The sequence below is a fragment of the Thunnus thynnus genome, chromosome 15, assembly GCF_963924715.1.
Source record: "Thunnus thynnus chromosome 15, fThuThy2.1, whole genome shotgun sequence".
NCBI classification, from domain to species: Eukaryota; Metazoa; Chordata; class Actinopteri; order Scombriformes; family Scombridae; genus Thunnus; species Thunnus thynnus.
Window position 1 is genome coordinate 7,713,291 of NC_089531.1, and position 26,172 is coordinate 7,739,462.

Below are 26,172 nucleotides of genomic sequence, written 5' to 3' on the forward strand. Positions count from 1 at the left end.
TAAATGTCATATTTTATGCAAACCACTGACTTTGCAAACCACTTATGCAAAGTCTGTTGAGATTCTTATTTGTTGTTTTTCTTCTCAACAAATCCCACAAACAAATCCAACAACATCAAGTATTGTTTCTGTAGCCAAAACCTGATAGTTAGATGTTCCTCCATTGCCATAGAGCAGCGTCCTGCTGCTAGAAATACTCACTAGAGGACTGAATGTGTGTTAATCTGCAGCTGAAAATAGTCCCCAACAGTTTCACAATTTTCTCCTGTTTGAGTAACATTTGCTAAAAACTAGTGCTCGGCTGTTAGGAAATTATTTTGCTGTTATTTAGTGTTTAACTAACTCAGCCTTTTTCTCTTCCTCACAGGTCGAGGTGTTCCACAGAGTGCCCCTCCTGTTCCCACCGGAGGCACCCATTTCCGTTTCCCCCCTTCCACACCTTCAGACGTCCTGTCATCCAGCGAGGAGCTGCGCAGCCCGGGCATGTTCAGCAGCGTAGCCCGCCGTATAGCCCGCGGCTCCGTCAGCGACTGCAGCGACGGCACCTCCACCAACTCAGAGCTAGAAGAGGCCGTTGGGGCAGAGGAAAGAGGCGTAGGGCCTGACAGGGCTTTCAGGGGCCTGCTTCCTCCCCGCCTGCCCCACGATTCTCTCTTCAGGGTCTACGGCGGAGCCCCCAACCCAGCAGGGCTCCCCAGACCTGGCCACAGGGTCCACCCAGAGCCTCTATCCCCATTCCCTGTGTCCCCCCTGCCTGGCCCCGGGGGTCTACTGGCCCCGACTCTGTCCCCAGCCCTGTCCATGACCCCTACTCCCCACCTGTCCTACACCCCCTCCCCCTCCCTGTCCTCTCCCATGTTGGGCTCCCACTTCTCCTTCAACCCGGAGGACATGAAGCACTACCTGCAGGCCCACACCCAGTCCGTCTACAACTACCACCTCAGTCCCCGAGCCTTCCTCCACTACCCCAACATTGTCATCCCTCAGCCCCACCGCCCCACCCCAGAGAAGCCGGCCGCTCATCACCTCCACGGCCCGCCCCTGCCACTCTCCCATTCGCTCAGCCAGCAGCAGGGAGGCGGAGAGGACGGGCAGCAGCACCCATCACCGTTCAAGTTCAAGCTGCAGCCGCCTCCACTCGGGCGCAAACAGAGGGAATCAGGGAGCTCATTGGCTTCTTCTTCTTCCTCCTCTTCCTCCGGCCAGTCCTCCTTGTTTACAGGATCTGGTCAGATAAGCAGCTCTGCCTTGGCTGCGGGGCCTCCTAAGATCAAGGTAAGACCGCTGACGTACAGGATGTGATGTTTCTACAAAGTCTTAAATGCCGTCAGCTCATGTTTATTATTCTTGCTCTCCAGGTGGAGCCCATATCAGACATCGAGTCAGAGGAGGAGGTGGAGGTGACTGACATCAGCGAGGAGGATGAGCTGAATCACAACGAGGAGAATGACGAAGGTGACATCTTCACCCCGACGGCTTATCACCATCGTCACCAGCTCAACAACCATTACCAAGCTAACGGGACCGGCGGCAGCCCCTCCGCCCCTCCACCACACAGTAACCCCGAGGATGACCCTGACGATGACGAGGAGGTCTTCAAGACACCCGCCACTCCACCTCTTGGCAGCGGCAGCCTGGCCTTCCCGCTGATCAACCTGAAGAGCGAGCCGGGTCAGGGACTAGCGGCTCCCATCAGCCCCGGAGGCACGCGCTGCATCCCGCTCAAACTCCGCTTCAAGCGTCGCTGGAGCGAAGACCAGAAGATGGAGGCGGACGGAGAAAGGGATGAGGCGGAGGATAAGAAAGTGAGGGCCGAGGGAGAGGAGGAAGCGGAGGGCAAGAGAGAGGAAGCGGGGAGGAGAGGGGGCGAGGTGGAAAATGGGGGAGGAAGAAGTGTTATTTTGGGGTTGATGCTGCCACCGCCTCCCACCCAGCGCAGAGCGAGCTCGGAGCTGCAGAGGGCTACAGCGCAGCTGTCTCTGGAAAACACTGGCTGCTGAGCTTCACGCAAACACGCACACACACACACACAGGGGATCCTACTTAGATACAAAACACACACCTCTGGGAGTCTTGTTAACAGATTTATTAGTTTTATATAGACCATAATGCCTTGTGAGTTCCTCTCAGCAGTAGTGACTGAAGCAGGTTTTGCTTTGACAAAAAAAGAGTGTGATCAATCACAAAAACAGCTGATTAAATAAACACACTGATCGTACTCTTCAGTGTGTCAATATGTACATGTATCGTATGTATGAAGTTGTGTTTTTTGTGCAATAATTAAAGGAGTCGTTGGACACTTTTTACTGACCTCACAGCCCCAGCAGCTCCTTAAATTACTCCACAGAAACCAAATCTTTTACTACATAAGTTACATCTACATGTTCATAAGATGGTGAAGAAACGAGATGAATGAACTCTGCAAGCTGACGCAAGGATTGCGATGCATTATGATCTATGTAAAACCATAAAACATATATGTGCCTGTGTAGCCTCTAGTGTGCTGCAAGGCACCTTATCAAACATGAACACAGCAGACAGTCTCTCCGCTGTGATTTACAACACTAAAAAAAAAATAACCAAATTTAGTCTGTATAGTGACTTTTGTCCCATTTTTAACATTAAGGCCCTTCAAAGAGGGAGCCTACTCTTAATATCGCCTTAGGAATTGCACACTGCCTTTTTAACGCCTCCTCACCCTCATAGTGCCAGTAAGTCTGCCAGGGATGGCCTCATATCACACCTGTGCCCAGATTATGTCTTTTTAACGGGATTAGCTGGTAGGTTATATGGATTTGTTCACAAAGGCGGCCTGAATTGTACAGCAGTAAATTGAAATGAGTTTTAATGAATCTCACCCACTCCTGACTCTCCTTAAAGGCGGCGTGCCCGCCTCCTCTTCTTTTTTTCCTCCTTTGTTCTCACCATAACAGACAGATCCTGATGTTACTAAAAAAAAACAAAAAAAAACACTTTTAACAGCCCTGATAGAGATTACAGAAGTGCCTCTCTGTCTGCACCCATCACCATGCAGTCGTTTACAAGATGGAGGGGCAGTGAGCAAAAAAAAAAAAAAAGCCTCAGACACAGATTCACCGACGGATCTTACAAACTGAAGAGGGATTTTTTTTTTTTTCCTGTCAAGAGGTGATTATAAAGAACTCTCCAATCACAGTCTTTTTCACCAGGAAGCAACTCAGACACTATGAGACTGCATCAGGGCCAGACTGAGTGGACTCCTCAGCTCATTCACTACAGTGTATAAAGACGTATAATGAGGGGTGGATTTGTACATCTTGAGGACAAACTAAGCCCGAGGAGGAGAGGAAGATTATTGATGAACTGACTTTGACTTCTCAAACTCTGACCTGTCACACGGACGGCGTCGTCAAGACGTTTGTTAGCCAGCGAACGGACGCGGTCCCCCCCCCCCCACTGTACAGCTAAAACCACCCGGGTCTCTGAGGAACGCTCCGGATCTTTCTCTCCTTTTTTTTTTTCTCTTCTTCTTCTTCTTCTTCTTCGCTCGCTGAGGAAATGAGGAAGCAGCTACTGGCAAGGCTGTAATTACAGACACGTTCGTTTCTGAATGTTGCGTGCGTGTCTGCGTGCGCGCGTGTGTGTGTGTGTGGACACAAAAGCTGGTGCGAAAAAAAAAAAAAAACATCAGGCCTCAAGTAAACTGTCATGGATACAGAGATTGTTCTCAGCTTTTTTAGTGTCCCTGGGTGACTTCGCACAATCTTTTGAGGGGTTTGGAGGTTTGAGGGCATTCTTCGTGTTTTTTTTTTCCTCCCTCAAACGTTAAGATCAACAGCTCCCTTCTGCATTCCCCTCGTGTTTAAAGACTCTATTCTTTCTGTCAAAGGACACTCGTGCCTCTTAAGGACGTGGACAGTATTTTTAGGGCATTTGCAGTGATCTGAGGGCTTTCTGCATTTTGGAGATAATAAGCCGAATCTGTTCATGTGATGTTTTGAGAAGCAACAATTGAAGCAAACTGATTTGTTAAGGGAGAGGGAGGGAGAGGGGGGAGGAGGAGGGGGGAGGAGAGAGAGAACGACGGGGAACCATGTAATGAATGTCAAACATCAAGGATAACTCAGGCAAATCTTCACTGAGATATTGAGAAACAACTTATTTTTATGACATTTTATTCATAATAGTTTTAAAAGGAGAGAAAAAAATAAAAAAGACATTGCGCCCATTTTAATGAACAAACAATTCCAAATAAGATTGTGCCTTTTTTAAGCCAACATGAGTTTTTTTTGTTTTTTTTCCCCCCCTGATTTACCCCCCCAGCAAAAACATTTTATCACACATACACAAATTACCACCATGCCTTCTGTTTTTTGTAAAAGAGATACAGACTAAGTAAATCTACACATATATATTTTATTCAAATATATATTGAATTCAAATATTATATTTCAATATGGTCATTTGATACAAATCAGGAAATAAAATCCTACTATTTTTAACGGTAAAGATATGTATATATTCTAATGGGCATATTATTACCAGTATAATTCAGCCTTTGCCTTCTCACCCTTGCCTTCTCTTGACCGTTGAGCTGCAATGACCAAGGCCACCGGTATCAGAGTTTTATATTTATATTGTAAAAATAAAAAACAGTTATTGTGTATTCAGGGGACAGAGGGTGTGACAGGACAAATGACTAAGCGTGAACATTTTAACCAGACCTGGGTCAGACCGTATTTACCTAGTTAGTTGGCGTGTTTGTTTTAAAATCACTGGAGTATCAGTCGGGCGGGGTTTACCGCATCAGGACAGAACAGTCGGTGCCAGTCAAACTGTCACAGCCACAGAAAGGTAAATTAAATTCCCTTTTGTAAACATGTCGGCTCTCCTCACTTTGTGCTTGCCTGGTAAACCCCACCCGCCTGGAACCAAAACTCCTAAATTATTTGCAGCCGCTGTTTGACCCAGATCTGCTTAAAAAAAAAAAAAAAAAAAAAAAAAGCCAAAAAAAAAAGCGGAGGCGCAGGTCGTAACGGGGAGCCAGTAACGGACTCGCGTTTTAAGAGCAGACGGATTCTGATTGGACGATATCGAGCAGGTTTTTCAGTTTCTGCGTCACCTCGCCAGGGACCGCAGCCGGTGATACGACTGGACTTTGGTTTGAGCGTGGACTGTGGACTCTAGCAGCTTTGTGTGGACCGAGTGCGTATGGGTTGGTCTGAACCCTGCCCATACACACACACACACACACACACACACACACACACATATACACACACACACACCCCATCCTGGTTAGAGTGAGGCTTTAGTGTGGCTAGAATAAAGGGAAACATGACATCACACGTGACATCAGGCGCCCCCACAGTCTCGCTGGAATAGACGGCATAACCATAGAAACTACACACACACACTCTTACACACACACACACAGAGAGAGAGGAAATGGCATCACAAAAACCTCAGAGCAGAGTGGAGAGAGAGGGACTTCCCATAATCTGACTCGCTCATTCTGCTCGGTGTGTGTACGTGCGTTCGTGTGTGTTTGTGTGTGTGTGAATGTGTGGTTTCTATGGTTATGCCAACTACACGCATACACAAAAAAAAAAAAAGCAATTCAACCAGCTCAAGTCTGCGTTTTGAACATAGACATTGTCTTTTTTTTTTTTTGAAATGCGTTATTTTTCTTCACCAGGCACAGGAAAGCGTCATACATCTATCCCTCTACATGCTTTAACTGGCTTTTTGACTTTATCAGCATTCCTCATTTAAAAAAAAAAAAAAAAAAAAAAAAAGGAGGTCAAACCTACTTTTTTTGTCCTTTTGAGACACTGCCAGCAAAAACATTTTTAGGGAACTTTTAAGGACAGATGTAGCACAGTTAAGTGGAGAGAGGTGTCTGATGAAGAGAAATAATTTAAAAACAAAAAACGTCGAGCTTTACCCGAACTGTTGCACCTGTGCTTCCTAACCTGTCGTGGCTTCATAAATAAAAAAAACAACAACAAGAGAATAACTGTTTCCCCACTGGGTTGATATTTTCACACCTTTTATTTCTCATCAATGCTATTTCTTATCATTTTCTTCTGTATTTTTTTTTTTTCAGACATATTACTGTTACTCTTGTAATTATTATATTATTAACATGACTATTTTGATTATTTTGTACACTCTTGTCATGGCCTCGCCTCTTCTCCATGAATTTCTGGTTTTCTGTGAATTTGTCCTTTTTTTTTTTTTTGGTTCCAGTTTGCACTCTTCCCCATGGACTTCAACTAGTCAGCTTCAGTGCAGTTTTTTTTTTTTTTTTTGTACTCGCGCTGATGTTTTTTAACCATTTGACCATGGACAAGAGGAGGGTCACATAATCCCCACATGATATACAGCAGGGGGGAAACTATTGTTTTCATTTTTTGGATGTTGTATATATATATTTTTTTTTTCATTTTGGAGGATTCTGTAAGAAAAAAAGAGCATTGTACTGTTTAACCATTGTATTATTTTTGAAACGCGTTCCCCTGTCCTCTCTTCGGTCGTCTGTCTCTCCTCTCATGTCCACCTGAGTGGTGAGCCGTCACTCCAGAGGAGAGACGGAGACTCTTGTTTTTATCATGGAGGAAGCACCTGTACTTCTGTTTCTCTTCTATCTGTTCATCTTCATTTGTAATTAAACAATAATCAGGGTTCATTAAAAAAGGTAAAAAATGGATGTCGGCTTGTCTGTTTCTCTTCTCTTCACTTGTTTCACCTTCTCAAACATTCATTTCTTTAAGCTTCAATTGGGAATAATTTCACAAATCAAGAGTTAGAATGGGAATAATTTCACAAACGTAGGTTTAAAAGTTATTTTTTGGATGTCAGTGGATTGGTCCACCACTTTGGTGCAGACTGAATTACTATTAATTTGTCAGACAGACGTTCATGGTGCCCAGAGGATGCGTCCTAAATTTGATGCTTCTATTACTTTTTTCTTTAGCACCACCACGAGGTTAACATTCATGGTTTTGAGAGAAACATCTCAACACTGGTTGGGTGGATTTTAATTATCAATTAGTGCAAACATCAAGTCAAAATGCTGCATGCAAAAAGTACTTTGTTTTATGAATAAATAAATATGATGAGCAATACCTGCTAAACTAATAACATCAGTCTCATGTATTTTTTTGTGTTTTACTGCTAATTAGCTCATGCTAGCATGCAAACACGCTAAACAAAGATGGCGGACATGGTTAACATTACACCTGGTACACATAAACATGTCGGCATGCCAACGTTAGCTTGTACCTGAAAGAACCACTCAGTAAGTACAGCTAAAGTTTGAGTTTTATTCAAGACATATTTAATAATAGCCTTTGACAATGAGGTATAAATAAGTTTAGATATCAATTCTTTCTTTCTTTTTGCAAACAGACATTGGTCAAACTGTAGTACTGTGTTAAATCTCTGTTCTTTTATGCTGCTGGTTTTTTTTGTATTTGACAACCTGCAGCCTGGTCCTGCCTGCCCGGCTCTTTTATGAACGCTTCATGACTCAAGTTATGTCAACAGCATGTCAAGTACTTGTTAAAGTCCTGGCACATTTTATGAAAGAAAAGCCATCCAGGGATAAACATTCTCACTTCTGCTCACAATAGGCACATGATGGATTTTTTTTTTTTTTTTTTTTTCACTACCCATCAAGCAGACAGTTGCAACAAAAAGGCCTTGGTGGGAGGGTTCTGGTTGTGACAAATCACTCGAGGAGGAAGACATGTTTGTGTCAACCTACTGTCAAGCAGACCTTGTTAGACTCCGTTCAGCTGTGCAGGTGTCTTTAGAAGAGATTCTTGCTCTGTTAAACTTTCTTTATGCAGGAATTTCTGTCTTTTTTTTCATGTATACATTCAGGAAATAGATGTTTTTTGGGTTAATCTAATAGATGTTAACATCACTCAACTGTAGAGTTCTCCATTTGTTCATTTTCCTCGGTGATATTCACATTTTACACTCATTTTTTTAAGCATTTAGCTGACGTCTGTGAGTGCAGCAGCAGCAGAGTAAATATCCTTCGCTTCTTAGATTGCAGCATTAGTCACGAGTGCCTGACAAAATCCCTGAGACCTTTTCATAATTATGATAATTGTGTCCCAGATGACGCTTCAGTGATCCACCCACCTCGTGTTTTTTTTTTACTTCTACCGACATGGAAGTTTTAATTACTCACCAGACTGGCGATTCTCTTTCATACATGATGTGGGTTTCATCTTCAGCTTTTGCGTCATGATTTGAATCACAGACACGTTTTTGAGCCCCCCCACCCACCCCCCTCACACAGATTTTGGGTGTTTGTGGCTCTTACGGCTCTGGTTTTGGTTTGAAGGTCAGAACTTGAGTTTGACACTGAGCCTCCGACCTCCAGGGTTTATTTTATAAAGGCTCATTTTAATTTTTTTTTAAGTTTATTGTGATTATCGAATTATCTTCCAAGTATTTTTTTGATTCGTCAACTAATCGTTTGGTCTCTTAAATGTCAGAAAAATGGTGAAAAACATGAATCATAGTTTCTGAAAGCCCTTGGTGACTATTTCAAAATGGATTTTGTTTGTCCAACCAACCAGGGCTGCAACTAACCATTATTGTCCTTATTGATTAATCTGCTGACTGTTTTCTTAACCATTTTGTCTATAAAATGTCAGGAAAATGCTCGTTATAATGTCTTAGAGCTCGAGGTGGGGTCTTCAGATTCCTTTTGTCTGATCAACAGTCCAAAATCCACAAGTCTGTTTGCTATCATGTATGACACATAAGTTTAATCCTCACATTTGAGAAACTGCAACCAGCAAATAGTTGGCAAAAAAAAAAGACTAAAATGGTTATTCAGTCACCAAAATAGTTGCTTTTCTGTCAGTTAATCATTGCAGATCTACAACCAACAATCCAAAACCCAAAAATATTCAGTTTACAGTCACAGAAAGTTAAGAAACCAGCAGCAGGGGCAATATGAGAGGCTGGAAGCAGTGGATTTTTGGTATTTGGCATCGTTGCCTTAAAAAATGACTTAAATGTTTAACTGATTATCAAAATAGCGGCCCGTTAATTAAGCTCTTGCCAAACATTACAAGTTCAAAACCCTCTGACACATCACTGGAGCACAAAAACAAATGATATAACTCTTGTGCTTTCTCACTGCTTTTCACAGAGGCTGCTGGTTATGATATAAGACTAAATCTTAAATTGTTTCCCATTTTTCCGAGCCTTTTACCCAAATCTCCCTCATATTTCTGTAGTCATTAATGGACAGATTTACAACTCGGTTAACTCATAAATTGGACCAAACCATCTTTAATGTTTCAGTCTGAGGCCCACAAAGAGACTGAAGCTCATTAAAACAAACATACAGCTCGAGTAGCTGTGTTTCTCCGCCCCTGTTTCTATATAATGATCACTTTACAACCAGTAAAATCTGCTGGAGTTTAAAACCTCCAACAGATTTATTCCTGGCTTTACATTGAGACTCTGGCTCCACCTGCTGTCACTCAGCAGCACCGCAAACCAGCTCCAGACTCCGCAGACTCTCGCGATACTTGCCAGGAGGGACTCATGGGATGTGTGTGTGAGACCATAATGGTTTTATAATTGAATGTTTGCCTGAAGATTGTTTATATAAAAATGTAAACACACATTTATGTCTAGACTGATCAAGTCACCCGTCTGGAAAGTTGTACTGTGGAAAAACTCACCGTTATGGAAGGTAAATGGGATGAAAATGTTTTAATGTACTCTTTTAAACCATTACAATGTACACTTGAGTGGTACAGTCTCCATAACTTAAATTCAGATGTGATGTGGGTGATATAATATAAAATTATCACTCCAACATTGGATTAAAATGTACACAACAAGTGTCCAAATAGCTCAAATTTGCTTATGTAGGTTTAATCCACTAAAAATGTTTAGATTTTAAGGAAAATGTTTGAATTTGGGGAAATACAAAGTGAAATTAAATACCACTCTCATGTTTGTATAGTTATTATTACATCATATATTGCATTCAGCCTCCACTGTTACATAATTTTATCATTTATTGGACATGTCACATGTAATTTTTGCACTTGTCACCTTCATATATTTCATACACTTCATTTCTTTGTCTGTAGCACAGTCAATATTTCATTTTATATCCCATTTAAAAGCTATTAGTATTCCATTTTCATTTAATTTTAGTACTACTTTGTTAATTTCATTACTCTTATTCTATTTTTATTCTATGTTGCGTTTGTGCGAGTAAATCACATTGTTTGCATGCTGTATACTTTGCTAATAAACAGATTCTGATGCTGAAACTACAGCCAGCAGACACTTAGCTTAGCTTAGCTTAGTTTAGCATAAAGACTGGAAACAGAGGGAAACAGCTAACCTGGCTCTGTCCAAAGGTAACAAAATACACCTACCAGCATCCAAAGAGCTCACTTAATATGTTATGTCTCTCTTTTTTAGTGCGTACAAAAGCAACAAAAAACAATAAAATTTACAGGTTATATTTCAGACTGTTTCTTAGCTAGGAGCAGTAACTTCATGGACTTTCTGCTGGTTGCCTGGCAACCGCCCCTCCACCAGAAAGCAAATAACAGTCAAGTATATTTCCCCAAAATGTTGAACTATTCCTTTAATTCATGATCCATTTTAAAGGGCAGTTTTAAATTTACTTTTTTTGACCCTGCATCAAACGCAGGTGAGTCTGATTTTCTGCAGGTTAAATGTCAAACATGAAGTGCCAAACAAACTAACATTTAGATACTTTTCTGTAGTTGATTGTTGGGCTAAAGTGGTCATGTAGCAGCTATTTTACCCAGAACTCACTGCAACACCACCTCTCTCTTTACCTGCACATCTAATTTTCCAGACTTTACCCCACAAAGCCAACTTTTACCCTCTCTCTCCCTCCTCTCATTTAAAGAATCCTGTTAATCGGTTTTATTATTTGTTTCAGTCTCTCTAACCACCAGCTCTCATCCTCCCCTCCGTCTCCCCCCCCCCCCCCCCCCCCCCCCCCACTCCGTCCCCCCCCCTCTCTGCTCCAATCTGCTTTGAAGCATTCATCGGCCGCTGATCTCAACAGGGGACGGGGCCGTATTAAAAGGAGGCTGATTGACGGGCTGTTTGGCCTCCAGCAGGGACTGATTGTCTGGCTGAGGGACGAGGTCAGAGGTCACAGTCCAGAGAGCCCGAGACAGAAAGCAGATCACAACAGAAGGCTAATTATCATGCATTGTTGCCGGGCTCCTGCTGGGACTCCGCCTTCACTTTCACCAGCAAGTCACACTGAAAACTCGGGACCTCCAACATTTAATATCTCAATGGTGAGACTCATGTGATTAATATAATATTTCTGATAAATTAGTTATGAGCAGTTTCTTCTGAGCGAGAAGCTGATTTTATGTGTCATACTTTAGCCTAATTTGCTTAAAAACAAAGACATTCTCTCTAACTATTATAGTAGCTGACAAATTATTTTAAAACTATGTAATCAGATTACAAACAGTAAAATATTTGAAATAAAAATGTAAAATAAATTCAATTAAATACTGATTTTATATAAATTTAAATCAATTTTGATGAAAATCTAGTAAAGAATTGAATTTTGAAAGAAAAAATCTGCTACTTTTGATCACTTTTAAGATTAAATTGGATATAATAAATAACATAATTGTTTATTAATTTAAAATATATTAATGTTTTGCTCTGATCACCTTTTTATTTATTTATTCCTTTCTCTTACTTCCCCTGTTCTACTTTATTACAATTACTTCCTCTCTATGATTTGACTTCACACTATCACACCTACAACTGTTCAAACATGATAAATTGGAGGTTATAAACTAATAAGGGCATCAATAATCAGATAATTAACGACAAACAAGTAAAGACAAAGAACAAGTCACTGACGTCTGGTTTCCCTGGTGCCTCAGCAGGTCTGTCAGTACGTGTGGAGGATTACACGCTGACAGTTGAGTACCTGTGCGGCAGCAGGCTTGTGAGTGTATTTCTGGAGGCAGATTGTCCTCGTGGCTCAGTGAGCTGGCGGAGCAGCGTCTTTAGTAAGAAGGATTCATTATCTGTGAGAGTCACGAGAGGAAAAAAAAAAAAAAAAAGTCCACTAGCTGCTGCTCAGATCTGCTGTCTCATCATGATGCTCTCATGCAACAGTTTCCAACCCTGAGGGTCTGGACCTCCAGAGGGGACAGTATATCACCTGGAGGATGTAAACAAGCCTCCATATCCTGCTCACCTGACCAACAAATGACAGACTCTCCAAGAATTCACATCATGATTCGAGGAAGTCCATTAATACTCTTCAAATGCTATAATTATAAAGCTTCCTGAGGGTTATTAATTATTTACTAACCCTGTATCTCCACCGCTTACTAATAAACTTTTGAACAAATTGGGTACAAATGTCAAATTTTAAGTGCAAATTAACATAATTCCAGTTAAAGACCATTGCATATTTGTGTGTATCAGTTGTACTTTTACAGGTTTCACAGATTTCCTACATCACTTGCTTTCAGAGCAGTGGATGCATGTTAATCACAGACAAGATGGCGCCATCTACTGAACAATAGAGGTACCTGACACAGACACTGTAGAAGTAAATAAAACTGAACCACCATCAAGATTAAATGAAAAGGGAGTGCGCACTAACACGGTGGCCCTCTTTTAAACAAAATAATAATTGTCCTGCTTGATAGATGTCCAACCTCGTCTGATTAGTCTCTCCGCTCGGTCGTGTACGTTGTTTGCTGAGTCACGTCCTTTTTAGGGAGCAGTTTGGCTCACTTCTAATAAGCAACATTGACAACCGGGAACAACACTGATGTTACGGGAATAAAGGTTTATTATTGTAACGTCAATTGTTGCTCTCTCTCTCTCTCTCTCTCTCTCTCTCTCGCCGCAGTCATTTGATGAAGTGCAGCGAGTGAAGGAGTTCAACATTAACTCAAACAAGCACAAAGTTACACAATATAAACTGATCGGATTGGGAGATGTTTATGTTTTTAAAGTTATTCCATCTATTGTGGAAGAGGACAGCGGCTGATTTGTGCTCGTATATTACAAATATACAAACTGAAGTGAAGGAATTGGTGTTTTATTGCTTGATTTGCAAGCAAGTCACTGTAGAAAAATGATATAGGGCTGCTCTAATGTTTCAGTGTGTGCATTTTTTGACTGATTATAACGGAGGCCATGTTGGACGAGAGTAAAATAAACCAAACATTGCATGTAAGGCCTTTATTTCAAATCAAATATTGTTTTAAACTGTGTTTTGCATGATCTCACACTCTAATTTTTACTTTTTCAGTTTGATGTGGGACACATGTTGAACCACGAAGCAAGAAGTAAGAAGCTGCTGATATCTAAAGAGAATCAACATCATCTCTGCTGTTTCAAAGGAGAACAATGAAAAGAAGGGTGACTCAAAACCAAAAACTAATCCATCACTGACAAAAACACTTGTTTCATACATTTTACACGCATGAAGTTTCAATCGTAAAAGCGGTGTTAGTTTCGAAGTCATAGGCTGAACATCACTTCCTGTTTCCGACGGAGATCACTGCACATTACACAACTTTTGTTTAAAAAATGGAGTCAAGACATCATAGCTTGTTTAACTTTATAACCTGAAATCATAAAGATATTTAAACTTGTACACGAATAAGAGACAAATATATCGGCTGTGGATGACTAACACTCATCTCAGATTTCATTGTTCACAGCTGGTTCAGGCTGTTAAATCCACTGTACATGTACTCAACCTCAGAATATCAACCAGAGTAGAGAAGAGTAGAGTTGGACTCATCTGGTCCATCTCTCGCTCTCGAATCGTTTCTTTTTTTAAAAACACACACACACACTTGAATTAGAGAGTGTTAGAGTGTTGGGTCAGGCACAGTGCAGGGTCCCTGGAGCTGTTTAGCAGTTAAGTGGTGGTAATGCATTTAGTGTAAAGTGACTGGGATTGGGGGGGCTTAGCTCCAGCTCTCCGCCTCATTCTTAGAAAGTGCTCAGAGGTGCTAATACCGGCTGGATTTATGGCGCTCATTCACAAACAGCTCGATTTCTGCGGCAAAGAGTCACTTTCAATCTCTGAGTCTACCTCTATGGTCATTCCTCTCTGTTTCTGTCTGTCTCTCAAGCTCTTCATCTCCCTCGTCATCGCCGTTTCCGTGACTTGCGTGATTCACATCTGTCTCATTGTCTCTCTTTGTCTCAGTGCAACAACCTGTCACTCATAATTCTCTTCACCGTCTGTCTCAGTTTGACCTTTTTTCTTTTTTTTTTTACCACTAAAGTCTCTTACACACTTTCATTTCCAGCCTCCTTCTAAAAGCTTGACTGAGACCTAAATCTCAGGCCTCTGCCTTCCTCTTCCTCTTTCAAATGTCTCTCGACGACACCTACAAAACCAGCCGCCCCTCAAAGTTGCACGCTCGCTGTACTCGCCCTACATTTCTGAATACACACACACACTCATCTACGGTGAATGAGCAGTCAGTGAGAGAGAGACAGAGACTGCAGTGCTTCACTATCAGGGGTGTGGAAGATGTCTGGAGATCCCACTCACTCTGCACTTAGATGTTCTGTATGTCTGCGTTTTCACAGATTTATTAGTCACAAGTTGTGCATATTATGGCCATGAATGCGTAGAGTGAATACATACAAATGCTATGTGTGTGTGTGTGTGTGTGCGTGTGTGTGTGGAGGGGGGTTGCCTGTGCATGAGTGTGTGTGCAAGCTAAATACTAATAATAAACCTGAACTGTACTTTGTTGTATATGCAACATGTCGTGCATGTCTGTTGCATGATTGCATGCTCAAACAGGCGATATTGTCTGCACAATTTACACAAAAGTGAGTGTGTGTGTGTGTGTGTGTGTGTGTGTGTGTATGTGTTTGTGCTTGCATAGGGCTGGGCACAATCTGTATGTGTGTGTGTGCTCCAGTACACGTACAGCTTATGTAACGCCCAGGCATGTTATAACTCCACTGCGCCTGTTCTATGTGTTTGTGTGTGTGTGTAGGTGCTTGCTTGTATGCGTGCGACCAGTTGTGTGTAGCTGTGGTAAGTGTACACGCTCGCCTGTGTGCGTGCGTATGTGTATGTGTGTGTGTGTGTGTGTGTGTGTCAAACAGACTGCAATGCCGCAACCAGCCGGCTCTGTATCATCATTGACCAAACTCGCCATCTGTGCCTGTAAGCTATAGAAACAGCGTGTCGCGCTGCTACACACACCATTAGTGTTTTATGAAATCGCAGCAGGATGCCACCACTGTGTTGCTTCTCTGTGTGTGTGTTGCGCATGCACGTATCTGTGTGTCAGTGTGTTTGTGTGTGTGCACTCATGCGTGTTTAACTATATATATATTTACTTTTTTGTATTGTTTGCACGTTTTCTTGTATCCATGAGTGTAGTACAGCCTGTACCTGCTTGTACACACGCATGCCTCCTTGCGTAGATACAGCGTGTGTGTTTGTGTGTGTGCAGGGAGGCCCACCGTGTATATGGGTCACCCTCTTAGGAACCATAATCCCACGTTTGGACCAATTTACTCACTGGGGTTTCACTCTTCCTGTTTGGCCAAGCTGATGGCAACAAGCATAATGACCTCACCACATCACTCGGTCATTGGCCTGCAGACCTCAGGCCTCTCAGCCAATCGCACGCTGCTCTGGTGACGTATAGCCTCCAGCGCTCGTCCTGATTGGCCGCGGAGGCGGGACTAAGGAATGCTCTGCTGTTTAGAGGCATCTCTGATTAGCTGGGAGGGACACAGAGAGAGAGAGAGAGTTTGTGAGAGGGATGGAGAGAGAGGAAAGCATGCGAATTTGGGAGTTGGTGTTCTATGTGGTTCCTGTTGAAACTACACTCAACCTGTGGCTTACATGCATCATAATGTAGACCGTGCACAACACATTCAGACAAAGAAATAGCACATAGAGAGTTAAATAATCTTGATAAGGCTGGTTTATGATATGTGAGCTGAGGTTATGGTATCTAAGATTGTTGGGGACATTACATTTTGTTCTCTATTAGATTTGATAATGTCATGTCAGTGTTTTGTGGCTAACCAAAGGAAGTCCAACCCGTTTTGAAAAGACAGACAACCCCCCTTCCACCCACCCGCGCGCTTTTAGTCTACGCCCCTGTTTACATGTTCATAGACAAATAAAGAAGGGCTGAAAGAGAAGAAAGAGACTGATACAGACAGAGAAAGAGAGAAAGGGAGATTTCATCCCTGTCCTGCGTGCCTGTAGAAGTCACAGACATGCCCACAGAGGAGCCCTATTGGCCGCCGCAGCCTCGCTCTCCCAACAGCTGTTCTGTGTTTTCCCACACTGTGATTGGCCGCGGCGCGCCGTCGATCAACTTTACTTTGACGTGTGTCTCCGCCTCTAACACCTCTCCACGGGATCCTATTGGCTACTGTACCCGTTCGTGCTCCGTGATTGGCCGCACGGGCTGGTTGTCAAGGCTTTGGGGCTTCATTCACCATTTTGCGACTGTAGTGTAGAATGTACAGGGCAGTAGTTTTTCCTCCTTTTAAGTTGCTTTGCCGGAGAAACATGAACGGCCGCTAATTGGCAGCTGCGGACGACCGGCCACCCTGCCCTATTTTAACCGGCGGACTCAACAGAGAATCACACTGGGGTACTATATTAGCTCTGGTGAGTATAAGCTGCCCACAAATCTTTCTCCTGCAGCACTGCAGTGGGGCTTGTTGTGCTTTTGCCGAGCTGCTAACGTTGTTCATGTTTACTGTGGCCACAAACAGTATTAGCAGATGAGCTGATCAGCATATTTTCCGATATCTGGGTGGCCTACGGAGAGGAGTAGAGGGCGGATTGGGTGTCTTCTGCGAAAAAAAAGGGAGCGGTGCGGCTAGTCATAGTGAGCATGAAACTTTTCCACTAGAAATAAATTCAACGCCATAACTGCCGTTGGACTTCCTAGAACAACTGTTATTTTTCCTGCGTTGTAACAAACCTCGAAAACTCCTCGCTTTTCTCTCCACCTCCTCTCCTTTGCATTGATCAATTTTCTTCCTCTTTTTCATGAATCAACGTGGCTGTTTCATTTTATACGTGTTGTTTAGGGGGCTCTAGGGCCTTCTCCTTGGACTAGTTTGTGGCCACATATTGACACTTTCTCTCTCTTGTATCACAGTTGCATTTATGCGAATGGCGACGGGGGTCAATACAAAGTTGTCCGGACAGCTTTAGCTATCTTTGCTGACAACTGTCACTTTCGGATGGGCCAAATAAGCGACTTTGTTCTGCTGTTTTTTGTCGCTGTATTTTGTATGTGGCTGTGGACTGGATTGACAAAGTTAACGTGTTCATCTGTATGGGACATTTCACACTGTCATGCAGCACGGGGAATAGGGGCCGTATTACATGGTATTAAGGGTCAATATGAACGTTAAACCGGTTATTTCCCGGTGACAGTGAGTGGAGGATTTCCAAGCGGCCTTGTGTGTAGTTGAGGCCTGGTCGCTGCACGCCACGGCCTCCCGTGTTGTGGAGTAAAACTGGTAGTAATCGCGGTACTACGAGGGCTTGACACATACACGGTACTATCCAGCTAAACCAGAGGTGACATCACCTCCTGTAGTTTGTATTTAGTGCTTTGGCCCTTGTTAAGATAAAGTTAGGAGCTGTTATCTACACTAGATTATTATTATTATGTCATTATATTTATACACCCTGACCTGTAAAGCACTGTAGTAATCACTTTAAAAAGTGCAAATGACAAAACTTTTGAATGCCGTGTAGTTTGATGTGGGTATATCATTTGATTTTTTTTTTTTTTTTTTTGATTTTTTTTGTTTTACCAATATAACAGTAGATTAAAACATACCATAAGATACTGAAAGGTCTGTAAAAGTTCACTACTGGACACGTCCTTTGTGCCCCTGTGGGATTATTATAGTGAATGTATGGCAGTGTTGGCTAAATTTGGAGAGGACATATACAGTTTAGTATACGTTAGACCTATATGTTTGCATATCAAGACAACTCAATTTATATTTGATAAAACAGTCAGTTGCATGTCGCTTTAACTGTTATCAGTTTGCTTTAGCGCAGCTGCGGTTGAAAAAAGTGAATTAACCATGACCTAAACCTGGACAATCAGTTAGCTAAACTAAATTATGCTTCTCGAAAACCAGCAGTACATGTTTTTCTCACCTCACATGACTTATAACAGCTTGATGCTGCCCTACAGACATGTTTACTATGTATTCTTGTACACATATAAAAGAGGGTAAACACTGTTCTCCAAATAACATATGGTTGAACTTGTTACCCTTTGCTACATGTATACCTGAACATGCTCTGCTATGGTAACTAACATGTAACATAGGACACACAAGCCTACTATATCACCCATATCGCTTCCTTGCTCCATATTTCACAGAGAGGAGCGTGAGTTGCGTCAGTTTGTCTTTAAGCTGTTATCATTAGGCCCATGACTCTGACACCAGCTGTTGTACACAGTGCACTACTGAGTAAACACACGTAGCATACCTCTATCGTGACCAAGTAAGGCCGACTGCCAAATTATTTTATGGTGGCTGCTCTACGGCTGTCTGTCCTAAATAGGGATTTACATAGAGCACAACGATGGCTGTGAGCTCTCTACCTCCCTGTGTGCACTATCAACTATCATTACATAGATGTTATACTGTGTGTGTGTGGCCTTGAGACAGTAGACTCTGAAAATGGATTTCTCTCTAGCCGATATGATGTAGCAGATATGAAAAGGACCTGAATGAATGCAAGCCTTCACAGATAAACAGGAAGGCAGCAAAGGGGAATAGAGACAGTCACAGGCAGACAGAGAAAGAGACTGGTGGGAGGATGGATGTAGAAACAGGGACAGACAGGCAGACATGCAAGTTAACAGTCAGTCACTGTGAAGTAGAAATGCTTAGTGGTGGCTGATAGACATAAATCCAGAACATTTTGACAGTGAATATCACAGCTGGAGTGAGAGATTTTTTTTTTTTTTTAAAGAAATGACAGAGAATGTAAGGGGGTGTTTTGATTCTCCCTCTTATACACTTGTTGTTAACATTTGTCTGGCACTCGTAGCTCTGTGGAGACTCTTGTGTTGGAAGAAATGAAGCAGAGCACACAGCAGCTAGGACCTGAAGCAAGTCCCGCGTGTATCAGCCACACAGCAAACAAACCAGTTAAATGACAACAGTGCCCCGTTCAACAAGTCAGCAAAATCAATCTGTTTTACTTTTTCTACACGGAGGCAGAACTGTGAATGAGTTCGGTGGTGGAATAGGAGATATCCTGAATGACTCTGGCATGGCTAAGTGCGATACTGAATGACTCTGGTGCGGAATAACAATTATTCGGAACAACTCGGCCATTCTGGATCACTGCAGCACAAACGAGGATAGAGAGTAAGTGGAAGAAGAAGAAGGGAGAACGAGAGGTAGGGATCTATATCAGAGCAGAGAAGAGAAAATGCAGGCAGGGGACAAGAATGAAAGTGTAATAGTGGCATCGAGTGAGAGGGAGGAATAAAGTAACGGGAAGTTAGGTAATGGTCTTCCACAGGAAATGGAGTTTGTAGGGGCGGATTGACTCTGCTTTGAAATACATAGATAAAGGTCGCCACTGAGAGAGAGAGAGAGAGAGAGAGAGAGAGAGAGAGAGAGAGAGAAAGGGAGGGTTTCAGTATGCGAGCGAAGAAGGAATTCCCCCGCCTCTACTGCCCTGGCCAAGAAGTAGTGTGTGTGTGAAAGAGAGTGTGTGTGCGTGTGTGTGTGTGTGTGTGTGTGAAAGAGTGCATGCAGAAAGGCTTGTCTGGGCAAATTGCAAAGTGCTCCTCACTATTTCCATACTGTGTTGTAAGCCTACATTGTGTTTACCCTACAATAAGGCCTCCTGTTTTCAGTATGTACCTTGTATGGATGCAGGCCTTGTGTAATGTGAGTGGAACCTGTTATGTAATGAATTAATGTGTAATGAATTTGTAGATGAGTCATATTCATTACTACTCTAGTACGATGGTGCATCATTTAGCAGGGAATGCATTTCTTAAAATTATTGTTAGCTGTTTATTACTTTTATTTTTTTTTATGATGCCTGTGATCACAAGTCCCACTCTGCTTTGCTTTTATTTTGAATTACTTTGGTGTCACTTGAATGTTTTCACAGATGTTTGACTTTGATTCAATCAGTCACTTTTCTTCTCAAAGCCATGCAGTTAGTAGCTATCTTGTGCAGTGAATAGGCTTTGTGCATGTCTGAATGTGTTTGCCACATGAGTAACTCACACTCCCTGTTCTCTTTCTTTCAGAGTCTCTGGAATAAGGTGGGCAAGTGCCGAAGTCGCGCAACAGAGACAAGACAGGATGAGAGAGAGAGGCCCCGGCAGAAGAGGAAAATAGAGAGAAAGGAAGGGAGGGGGAAGAAGAAAAGCAAAACGAGGCAGAGCAATAGAGGAACGCCAAGGAGAATCTCTGGAATAAATAAATAAAAAGACTTGTTTGGAGGAAAGGAAAGCTAGATGAAAAGATGAAGCCGATAAAAAAGCAGGGCCGGCGCTCTCCCCCCTCCACCAGGGCCAAAGGGGGGAAGCGTCGTGGAGTGGGGGATGCCCCTGAAGGAGGGGAGAAGAGAGACTCAGATGGGAACAGAGACAGAAGCAGGTCCCCACAAAACCAGACTCCCTCCTCCTCTTTTTCATCTAATTCACACTCAGACTCCCAGGCGGACTCAATCAGAGCGCGGGACACTTCAGATGTGGAGGGACTACACAGGGAAGGGCTGTCAGAGACGACAGTATCACTTGTGATGGATTCTGGGAAATTGTTGACATCTTCAGATGATAGGTCAGGGAGGTCAGTTCTGAGTGGTGGCAGCCACAGCGATAGTAGTGGTAGCAGCTGCAGTAACAGTAGTACACCAAGCGCCAACAACAGCCCAAACCCTGCCTCCAGTCGTAAGACAGCCACCTTCAAGGCACGCGTTCCCAAGAAGAAGTACACATCTGAACACTGCTCGTCTACTACTGCTGGTAACCATAGCCACCCTGCATCCAGCACGCCCCCTCCTCTACTTCTGAGCAGCGGGGTCCTCAACCAGGGGTCAACAGGTTCAGGAAGTGACATTAGCATCTCGCACCCTGATGGCAACAGTCAGAGTAGAAGCCTGATGAGCGATTTCCACAGCAGGAACACTGGCAGGGAAGCACCTCAGGACAGCTCCCCAGGACCCCCTACCCTGTCGCTGGGAGGTGAGAGCGAACGGCCGGGAAGAGTTGAAGGGGTTAGAGATGCAGAGCGAATATCACCCAGCCCCTTGCCCCGCTGCTCCTCAACAGACACCGCTAGTGAGCACTCAGCTGACCTGGAGGTAGTCAGTGATGGGCGCACAATCACACCAATATCTGCACATGTACCTTCCAGTCTCCCTGATGCACTGTCTGATGCCCTGGCCAAAGGGATGAAGAATCAGCGTGTCCTTGCCCGCCAGCTCAGGAGAAGAATTGATGAAGAGGGAGGGAGTGAAAGGATGGATGAAGGGAGGAGTTCAGACTTGGTGTTCCGGGCTGGGGTGGTCCGTAAGGTCAGCGGTGAATACGGAAGCTTGGAGGTACAACTAAATGGGGAGAAGACACTGTGCCGTTATCCGTATAGACATGACAGCCCCCCAGGAGTTGTAGACATCATCCTAGATGCTCCGCCACCTGGTGTCCACCCAATACCAATTGGCACCCGCGTCTGTGTACCATTTGGCAATGAGGGAGGCATTGAGGGACAGTGGCAGTGGTACCGAGAAGGCGTGGTGACCCAGGTGGATACACATCCAGCAGTGGCCAACCGTTACCGTGTCTTGTTGTCTGAGGAAAGACTTCCCTCTGTGGATGAAGAAGAGGATGGAAGGGGGACAGCTGGTCCTACCCAGGCAGTCTGGGTGTCCCGACAAACACTTCGGCTTTTGGTGCCACCTTGGGACCTGGATCTGCCATCTGGAGGAGGAAGGGAGGGAGAAGAGATTGTTAGAGATAAAGAAAGAGAGCAGGAGGATAGAGAGGAGATGGACGTGGAGCAAGAGGTGTGTCGTTTGAGCCGAGGGATGACACCCGGTGTGGGGTCAGTGTTAGGGAGAGGAATTCCTTACCCAGGCATGGTCCCTGTTTCCTCCACTGCGGGCCACAACATTACCTCTCCAGTAACCCCAGCCTCAGTCCTCAGCCTGGCTCCTGGCCGAGAGTGGGAAATTGAGAAAGACCTTGAGAGGGAGAGGGACCTCCAGAGAAAACAGGAAAGAGAGAGAGAAAGAGAGCGAGAAAGGGAGAACAGTGCAAAGCAGCAGCAGCAACAACAGCAGCAGCAACTCCACTCGTACATGCCACTCACCCCTGAGGAAGACATGGAGGTTTCCCACTTCAACATGGTCCCTATGGGGGCGATAATACCCGGGGCCAAACCCATGGGAGTTCCTCAACATCGCCACATCGTCTCTAAGCCCCCGCCCGGCTACCTCAATCCCCACCTGTCCGTGGTGCGGGGCATCGGGATCCCCTCTGCCCACCTCACCTTGAACCCCCACCCCCCTCCTTCACCTGTCCTACTAGGACTTGACCCAGCAGCCGCAGCAGCTGCAGCAGCTAATGCTGCTGTCATTGCCACCCCTCAGCTCCCTCCTCTCCCTCCCATCTCCTCCTCCTCTGCATCCTCCTCCAGAGGAGAGAAAACCTCAGGAGGAGGCTCTTCCGGTGGAGGAGCAGGTGGTGGTGGTGGATCTGGATCAGGTTCGACCTCCTCCTCTTCCTCACGTTCCCGAACCCCACTGACAGCTGCCCAGCAGAAGTACAAGAAGGGAGATGTGGTGTGCACGCCAACAGGCATCCGCAAGAAGTTCAATGGGAAGCAGTGGAGGAGGCTGTGCTCCCGGGAGGGCTGCTCTAAAGAGTCCCAGCGCCGAGGATACTGTTCCAGACACCTCTCAATGAGGACCAAGGAGATGGAAGCCAGTGGAGGCGGCCGGGAACGGGGTGGAGCTAGCAGCACGGGGACCCTAACACCATCTGACCTCCGACTGAGTGGAGGGCGAGCCAGCTCAGAGTTTGACTGGGATGAGACATCACGGGAAAGCAGTGAGGCCAGCAGCCGTGGAGGAGATTCCCGACCACGCCTGGTCCTTCCCTCCCTGCTCCCCCAGGACCTCTCCCGCTTCGACTTTGATGAGTGTGAGGCAGCAACCATGCTGGTCTCCCTGGGTGGCTCCCGGTCGGGCACGCCCTCATTCTCCCCAATATCGAACCAGTCGCCATTCTCCCCTACCGCATCACCCTCGCCCTCTCCACTCTTCGGCTTCCGCCCAGCCAATTTCAGCCCCATCACCGCTCCCGCCTCACTTACTCCACGCCGCCATCGCCAGCTCAGTGGCACTAAAATGGGCACGCCAGGCACTGAACGAGAACGCCACCTGTCAGGCATCGTGCCCACTTTTCAGACCAACCTCACTTTCACAGTGCCCATGAGCCCCAGCAAGAGGAAGCTCGACACGCACCCACCCCCTCCACTGCCTACAGTCCAGGACTACCAGACCAAACCTGAGCAGCAACAGCTGATGGGTATAGGGGGAGGGGTGGTGGGAGACCCAAACCTTGGTCACAGCCCCGCTGCCTTCAGAGTCCTGTCCCCCCAGAGTCAATCCACAACCCCGTCTTCGCTTTCTTTCCCCAGGCCACGTAGTGCCACCAGCAGGCCACCATCCTCTGCTGCCTCCACACCTCCGCCCATGCTGGTCTCTCCTACCCCTCCTTCCCCCCTGCCCCAGGAACCCTCTCCACGCCGCATCGTGCCCCTCCGCGATTCCCCAGTCATTGTCCGCAACCCAGATGTCCCCCTGGCCAAGTTCTCTGATGGCCCATTAGGAAGGAGAGAGAGGAGCAGGTCCAGGGAGCACAACCAGCCCCAACATGCAGCTCCACCAGGCCTGCAGGCCCCCGTCCCTATCAACGGAGCCACCACCAACGGCGCGGTTCTCCTGCGCAATCCCACATCCACGCTGGTCCTGGTCACCTCTAGCTCGGTAAGAAAGTCACTATTTCTTGTTTTTGGTAAATATGATCGTATATGTATATCACCTCATGGTGTACTGTATATCGTCATATCAATTTGGACAGAATTTACCTACCCTTTATTCCATAAGAAGCCAACTACTTGCATCTAAGACCTTATTCCCTCCAAATTTCTTAAAGAGGTTTTTAATACAGTCAAACCAAATATTTTAGCAATCATTAATAGTTCCTTTTTAAATGCTACAGTTTCCCCTGTTCTTAAATATGTTACGGTTCCATTTGAAAGAAAACTAATTTAGACTCATCAGTTTTAAATAGGGATGGGTATCTTTAGGATTTTATCAATACTACTACTTTTATCGATACTCCTTATAGGTTTGGTTCTTTATCCATACTTTTATTGGTTCTTTTTCATTACTAAAGAATTGCTTTTTTAAAAAAAAATATTATTTAAAAAAAAAGAATAAATTCAGAGCAGGATTAGAGCAGCAACAGTAAAGTTTACACAACAGAAAAGTCACTATATAAATTCAATAGTATCTCAGTGGAATCTAATCTAAAATGTCAATAACATAAAGAATATTCCTGACAACAAAATACTAAGTGAAGATTATAGAAAGAAGACCTTCCTGCAGGTACCACTGGTAAAAGGAGGAGGGGCTGGTTGAGGGAGGAGGGGCAGCTGTCTCATCCTGTAGCTAAGTTTACAAGAATCTGCCAAATTTTAAGATATGTGGCAAACTAAGATAAACAGGCTACATACAGACAGCTTTCATTTTAGCTTGTCCATAATTAGCTGTTAGCCAAACTAGCGCATTGTGCTTGTGTAAAACATAGCCTAACCCATCTCTAAGCTGTCGTTTTTAGCAAAAGTCTTATAAAAGATAGTTTCCAACCAGATTTTAGATTTCATGTCTGGTTTTAGAGCTCTGCATAGCACTGACACCGCTGTTTTTTAAAAGTCACCAATGACCTTTTAATGGTATTTAACATTGACACCTTTTTATCCACCTCTTCCAGTTTAAACTCTGGAGTGCCTCAAGGCTCCATCCTACATCCACTTTTATTCTCTGTGTACATGCTACCATTAGGTCAGATTTTACAGAATCATAATATTTCTTATCATTTTTATGCAGATGACACACAGATATACTTACCTTAGAGACCTGGGGAAACTAACAGTCTAGCTGCTCTTTTAAACTGTCATGACATCAGTTATTGTTGCCAACATTTTTTTTTTTTACAATTAAATCAATCTAAAATTAGGAGCTAACACGCCACGTGTTTTTATGAATGATTTCGTACCACTATCGGTAAATGCACAAGCTGCAGCAAGAAACCTAGGTGTCATTTTTGACTCAGACCTCACATTCAAACCACACATCAAGAAAACAGTTCATGCTTTTTCCACCTCAAAACATGGGCTGGGCCCTTCGTACATTGCAGAACTGCTGACTCCTCTGGCAGGTCTTTACTTACTGTTCCAAAATCCAAATTTATAACAAAGGGGGACCGGACCTTGTCGGTCAGGGCCCCAAAATTATGGAATAGCCTGCCAGAGGATCTGAGGCTCGCAGATTCAGTACATACTTTTAAATCCCTTCCAAAAAACATACTTTTATAGATGTGCTTTTGTGATGTTGTCTTTCACAGTCTTTTATTGTTCAGTACTCATGGTTTTATTTTTCCCTATTGACCTCCTTTTCTTTTCCTTCACCTTATTCTGTGGACATTATTGTATTTTGATTTAACGCTGTAATTTTAAAATGCATTGATTTTTCATAGGTGCTTTTGCTGTGTGTTTAAGCACTTTGTAGACCATGTTTTTAAAAAAGTGCTACATAGTAAAGATATTATTATTAATATCTTTATTCTTATTATTACAGTATGTATGAAGTGGGTGACTTTCAATAGTCTCTGGCCTTAAAACCTAAAAGATTAGTTGTATAATTTCATTGCATACAATTTTCCAAGTGATTAGAGTATAAGAAGTTCCTAAAATCTTATACAGTAATTTGGTGTTGGTCAAAGATTGTTCTTGCAAAAGTGTCCACCTACACTGATTCATAATGTTGTATGGATATCATAACCTGAGCTC

At 44.0% G+C, this 26,172-nt stretch overlaps 2 protein-coding genes across 4 annotated transcripts in view; both read left to right on the forward strand.

Annotated features, from left to right (window-relative positions):
- Positions 1-6,691, forward strand: part of erf (Ets2 repressor factor) — a 42,822-nt gene extending 36,131 nt beyond the window's left edge. For both annotated transcript variants that reach the window (XM_067612182.1, XM_067612183.1), the window contains exons 4-5: positions 368-1,275; positions 1,359-6,691. In XM_067612182.1, coding sequence (XP_067468283.1) covers positions 368-1,275; positions 1,359-2,000 — 1,550 coding nt within the window. In that variant the 3' untranslated portion in view covers positions 2,001-6,691. The remainder of the gene's footprint in view (positions 1-367; positions 1,276-1,358) is intronic.
- A 9,812-nt stretch (positions 6,692-16,503) lies between these two features.
- cica (capicua transcriptional repressor a) overlaps positions 16,504-26,172 on the forward strand; it is a 39,156-nt gene continuing 29,487 nt past the window's right edge. Inside the window, exons 1-2 of one of the 2 annotated variants that reach the window (XM_067612184.1) lie at positions 16,504-16,687; positions 20,340-24,085. In XM_067612184.1, the coding sequence (XP_067468285.1) occupies positions 20,558-24,085 (3,528 nt within the window). In that variant the 5' untranslated portion in view covers positions 16,504-16,687; positions 20,340-20,557. The remainder of the gene's footprint in view (positions 16,688-20,339; positions 24,086-26,172) is intronic. The other variant, XM_067612186.1, reaches the window with a different exon arrangement.